Raw genomic sequence first — 6,364 nt, 5'->3', positions numbered from 1 at the left:
TGGGTCGCAGTGATCATATTTTTTATACAGTCGGGTTAAAAGAGGTCACTCACTATTTCAAATATGCTTCTAGCACTATTAGTCACCTATAGAATAGTATTAGCGTAATACTCTGCTTTTGCCTAGGTGATTGTCCCGTAATAGTTGCCCTGTGCTGCCCTCAAGGCTATTTTACCCTCTTCCTCATCAAATTTCCTCCACTTTCTTTCTGCTTATTTGAAGCCTTTCTGTAGCTTTTTTAGCTCCTCATTATACCAGGTGGGCGATGACTTACACATATTTTTTAGTTCTTTCATTGGGATCATCTGATAGAGAGAAGTGCTTATCGGGTCACAGAAGTTCAGTTTTCGTCCAAAGACTTAATAGCATTGAAGGATTCTTTCTCAGTAAATACAGGCGATTTCTTTTTTATCCCTAATAATTTATTCCATTCCCTTCCTCGTTGGTTATTTCCCATGGTAGCAGTATTTTTATGCATTCTGGGGTTTGATACCAAAAATTGGATGAGAAAACTATCAGTCCAACTTAGAGGTAGTATATTTTTCACTACTGCAACTTTTTTTTCGGAAAAAGATTAACCTAGTATATCCCTCCTAGGTGTGTTGGTTCTATCACCAGTTGTTGCAGATTTAGGTTTTCACAAGATTTAAGTAGATCTTTCAAAGCTGGGCCTAGGTTCCTGTTTGACCATAGATTATAATCTCCCAGAATAATCATTCTGGAGTGAGTGAGTGGCATATTATAAAACTGTCAATTAGTGTTTTTTGCTGAGGGCTAACTGGGCCTGGGGGTCTATAAAATACTATGCCAGTAAGCAAGTGCCCTTTAACATCCTTAAGGGAAAACCTCAAAAGTTCAATACCCTCAGCTTCATCAACATCTATTGGAGAAAAATTCCATTTATTCGTAAAGATAACTCCTAACCCCCTCTTCTTCAATTGAACCGTGGCTTATGAAAAGCTTTGTAGCCTGGTTGACATGCCACCCCCAGCTCGACATCTGAGTCAGGGTGTGTCCATGTTTTGGTCAACAATACAAGACCAAATTATACAACTCTAACAGGAGATATATCTCCTGGTGACGTTTCACCAGGGATCTAACATTAATTAGATCACAGTTAAGGTAATCTACTTCTCTTTTCTCAGGGACTATTCTCACTTTTCTCAGTGTTATATACTTAAGGGCCGCACCCCCTCGCTCACCTATCGACAGGAGCTGTTCCATCTTATTTTGATAGTTGGCATTCCTTTTAGTATAGAGTCCCAAACTGGCAGCATGGCTGGCACTGTGCGCGGCCGGTGCGCGGCCAGGCGCAGACGGGCTTGCCTTTGGTGCGCCTTTGGCGCTCAGACGGAGCACCCACTGCGCGCATCCACTGCACACTCGCGTTTGCATCAATTTAAGTAGGGAGGGTAACCTCCTCTCTTAGAGCAACTAGAGTGCTAACCAAGATGGTGTGTGCTCGGTGACCCGCTCTTACATGCAGCGTACACCTGCTCACCTTGGGCTCAGAATCAAGTACACGTGGTAATTTTTAAAACAAATTTACGAGTTCTCAAACTGTTTTTTAAAGGTAAATGTGCATTTTTCAAGCGCAATAAAAGACATTTAGTATTTCTGTTGTGGAGACTACTTCATCTCCACTGCTAACATACAACTTTGATGGCTCAATATAGTAAAATACTTTGGAGGCTTGGCTATTGGATTGCACACCAGAGTTGGAGTGGGTGGTAGAATGGGCAGCTTTCACTGTTCTCACTGTCAAGCAAAGCATGGCGGTACGAGACAGTGAACATTTGTAAATGACCGGCACGCAATGGGAGGAATCTCCTATGGTGATGGGGTAATTTTTTTGTTTTTTTCAAAAAGAAAATCCCACTTTGGGATTTTGTATTGAAAGTTTATCATACAGCTCTCCCATGTTGATGAAGCCATCCGTCAATCTGGCAGCAAGCGCTGTGACGCCATGTACTAGATTTCCATGTATCACTAACAGTGACTTCAACTAATGAACATCTAACATAGAAGAGAACTGTGGTGCCCCCAAAACGTTTATTCTAGCATCAGCATTATTCTAGCTCTACTGAGAACCTCTCTCTCTTTTGAAGGAATCTAAAATCCCCATACACCGGTATTTTAATGGCATGCAATTCTGTTACAATGAGGTGCAGGGTTGTTAATGATTTGCATAATCTGGGACTTCAACTAGAGTGTCATGAAGGGTGAAAACCAATGGATTGTATTATGGCCTGAGCAATTGTCAGTGACTGAGGTTAATTTAAGGAATACATCCACCACCTAGTTCATATTGCAGTTTATGCCTCTTGTTTGATGGGTATACCCAGACTTGGGACCTGTCCCCACTGTGCCATAAAATTCAAGCTACAACCTACTGACAAGCACCAAGTATGTTCAAACTAGTCTGGGTTGCTTGTGGTCCCTTCAGGCGAAGGCATGACATAGCAGTTCAGTACAGACTATTTTCTTGAGGAGTAGATTTTGTACTGACTTGCATAAGGTGGATCTCTCCGTAGAATGGCATGGTGGACAAATAATGGCAGGGTGGGATTGTAGTGCGAACTAGGATATTACCAGGGGCTGAGATTAATTCAAGCATTCCATCACCTTTTTGTTGTTGCAGATGACACACAATTAGACATTAGCCATCATATATAATCAAATAATGCATCTGTCAAATAATTTTCTCCTGTTAAATCCTCAAAAACAGAAATGGCCCTTATCGCCCCCTAGTCCACCAAATTAGACACACCATTCCTGAGCAACCGCAGATCTGACTATTAACACCCATTTATGTCTTCTCTGTGAAATCATTGGGTATCACCATCAACAGCACTCTTGTACTCTTACATGACATCAGTAAGCTAGCCAATTTTGTAAACTTAACCCTAGATAAACTGAAGAAAATGAAACACCTCCTGACACCGAATTAGCCTACATTGCTACTCATTACCTAGTCATTAATTGCTTAGACTGGCGACACCATGTTGACTGGACTTCTCCAGTCATCTCAAGCACTGAACAAAGCTGCCTTTCTTGCAATGACATGTCTCATATCTCACAGTTATTTAAGTCAGTAATTTAAAATGTGGAATCTGTGAACAAGGCCCTGCAACCTGGACATCCCTGTACACCTACCAAAACATTTTACACTAGCAAACATTTAACATTTGGTACTGAACATTGCAGCAAAAGAACACAGTGTCCCTTTCACATACGTGCAAAGTTAATGGATTTCCCTTTCACCAATATTAGAATTAACAAGGATGACATTAAGGCCAATCAAATAAAGGTAAAGTAATCCATTTAGGTAGACAGTATGAGACAATGTCAAGAGTTCTATTATAGAGACTCTCCAGTGGTTGGTACTTGTAGTGATGAAAATTACTCAGAAAATAGATTTGAAATGCGTTGTTGATGATTCTTTGTTACAAATGGACTGGCCAGCACGTGTTTCACCCCCGTAGCTGGTGACAGACCTGTTTTTTTTCAAAACCAACCATCATCATATTAGTTATAATCAGCAACCTATGAGTGTACTTTCAAAGAGCCATACACAATCAAGCCAAGAAGAGAGATAATAATAATACCCTATATTTTAGTTGTAGAATTAAATACATAAAAGAAAGAAAACAACAATAACAAAGTAGATAACATACTGGGCCAGGGTGATTTCTATGTGAGATGAGGGGGTATTGCCCACCCACATGTTAAGGCACTCTTTATCAACATACCCATTAAAGGAAGAAGTAGCACCTGTCTTTAACACCTTTAATTAAATCAATCCATTAAAGCTGCAATTGTTGAGCATATCATAAAACATTTCTAATGTCAATGCATGACAGACAATACACACATATTCGGTTCAATGAGGTCTATCAATTGACGCTTGTATCATCGGATTTTGTGTTTTTTGGCACAGAAATCAATTGGTTCACAATGTGTCCCATGAAGGATTGTTATGGCTCACATTTACTCAGCTTGCCAATATTTAAGTCTGCAGGCCGAATATGACTATTGATTGTTCAATACCTTGGTGAACACCTTGGTCAGTGCTTCTTTAACCTCTTTATTGCGAAGGGTATATATTAGGGGGTTTACTAGGGGTATTACCACAGTATAAAGCAGGGCCACAACTTTATCCTGTGACAATGAATTCTTCCCTGAAGGTCTCATGTACATAAACATTACAGACCCAAAGAATAATGACACTACAATGAGGTGGGAGGCACATGTGGAGAAAGCTTTCTTGCGCCCCACAGCAGATGGTATCTTGAGAATTGTATTTATGATATAAATGTAGGTTACTAAGATGAACAGGAATGTGCAGACGTTCAGTACTGTACCAAATGTGAAGAAGGTGATCTCTGTGATATAATCACGTTTGCAAGAGAGGATAATAAGGGGACCTCTATCACAAAGAAAATGGTTGATTATATTTGGGCCACAAAATGGCAGCTGTGATATTAGAGTTATAGGGGTTACTACCCAGAGGAATCCAACCACCCAGCAGGACACTGTTAATTGCCGACATACGCGGCTGCTCATGAGTTTGTGGTAGTGCAAAGGTTTGCATATTGCTAAGCATCTGTCATACCCCATAAGTGTGAGAAGGAAATACTCTGTTGTGCCCAAAGAAAACATGAAATAGAACTGGAGGAAACAGCCAATGAAGGATATTCTTTTAATTTCCTGGAATAGACCACTCAACATGTTGGGAATAGTAGATGTTGTATAACAGATATCCAGAAAAGAGAGGTTGCTGAGAAGGAAGTACATGGGCTTGTTGAGTTGGAAATCCACCTGAACGACAATGACAATGGCAAAATTGCCAGCCAGTGTTAATAAGTAGTCCATCAGAAACACCACAAAAAGTCCACTTTGCAACCCACGGTTACTGGAGAATCCCTCGAAGATGAAACTTGTCACAGTGCTCTGGTTAGCCATGGCTTCCTTCAGTGTTGCTGAACTACGCTGAAAACAGTAACACAAGCATAAATGGAGATGTGTTAATAAATTACAGCCTAATAAGCAGCATCTCAGTGAAACAGTTTTATATCTGTGCATTTGTTTGGTGCCTTCACTTTCTTGACTACTAGTTTTACAGTATATATTTAAGAGCATTTTTTTCTGCACAAAAACAGTTGTTTTCTGCTACTGTGCCACTCTGAACCCAGAGGAAACCGATTTTCATCGCAAGGGTTGACTTGGCTATCCATCCTTCTGACATTGACTATATGAGATTTCTTTCAAAATTACTTGATGTAAGACCTATTTCCCACAGCGAGTGTAAAAAGGACTCTTAATCACACAAATGTGTGACATGCTTCATCATTGATTCCTCCCCTGTCATATCTAACATTACCAGGCGGGGTCAAACTAGCTTTTAAAGGGAGCGTGTTGGTGTAAACACTGTCAATTCTTGTGGAATCTGATGGATAGCTAAGATATCCAGCAGGTGGACCCCTTTGAATTTATGCTTGGGATACCTCTGGCATTTTAAAAAAAACTGGGATGTGTAAGGAGTGGCAATCAACGCCTATATCCATTAGTCAAAATGTTTCAGCCAGTTTTGCTCAGCCCTATGGGTCACCTGGTTCTCTGCTTGAGCCCTCAAAATTGTGATTGCTGATACTTCCCAATTGGTTCAAAAATGATACCCCATTAATTTGTAAAATAGGTGTGCTCAGTACATGATCACACCCACATCACCACAGGGTTCCAGTGTGTCACAGCTCACGAAGACTGGAGACTGTTACTTACCTGAATCTGTAAAAATAGCTTACATATATTACTGTTGACTACATGTATGTACCAATATTGTTTTTACACTCATAAATTGATGTGATACACTGCATACTCAGGAACTCAGTGCAAAATATAATATGGCCATCAGATTGGAATATCCCTGGTTACCCCACTTTTTTTTACTGCATGCCATTACAACACGGTCGATACCACAATCGTGTTGTAACAATACATACCAATACTCCACAAGTCCCAGCTCTAGTGGGCGCTGGCTGTTGGAATAGAATAATTTACTTTTCCAACTCCAGTCTGTGCAACAGTAGGGAAAGTGTCTGATTTGAAATCCAATACCTTCTGACCAGAGAGCAAGTTGTTGTTCCGGCTTGCGGAGTAATGGCATGCGTTGTTACAAAGCGGTCGTTGTAACAACTGTTTTGTAATGGCATACGGGTTCCGGGTTTCATGGTAAACAATGTGTACCATCAATTTGAGATGAGATACACAGCATTCATTGGAAGAGATGTTCGGCCATATTTCTAGTCTCAGACCCTGTCTTGTGCGACTAGATCCTTTGGTGCCTACACTTTCTTGACTACTA

General features: G+C 40.5%; 1 protein-coding gene across 1 annotated transcript; it reads right to left on the bottom strand.

Moving 5' to 3' along the window:
• Positions 1-4,032: 4,032 nt before the first annotated feature.
• LOC147716846 (olfactory receptor 11G2-like) lies at positions 4,033-4,965 on the bottom strand. The gene has a single exon (XM_086920442.1). The coding sequence runs from the start codon at positions 4,963-4,965 to the stop codon at positions 4,033-4,035; it is 933 nt and encodes a 310-aa protein (XP_086776568.1).
• Positions 4,966-6,364: the final 1,399 nt, after the last annotated feature.

This window comes from Lissotriton vulgaris, chromosome 5, assembly GCF_964263255.1.
Source record: "Lissotriton vulgaris chromosome 5, aLisVul1.2, whole genome shotgun sequence".
Lineage (NCBI taxonomy): Eukaryota > Metazoa > Chordata > Amphibia > Caudata > Salamandridae > Lissotriton > Lissotriton vulgaris.
This window is presented reverse-complemented; position numbering and strand designations above follow the sequence as displayed.

Bases quoted from the DNA above. Each gene is read 5' to 3' on its own strand.
- LOC147716846 (XM_086920442.1), bottom strand. From the start codon at position 4,965: ATGGCTAACCAGAGCACTGTGACAAGTTTCATCTTCGAGGGATTCTCC.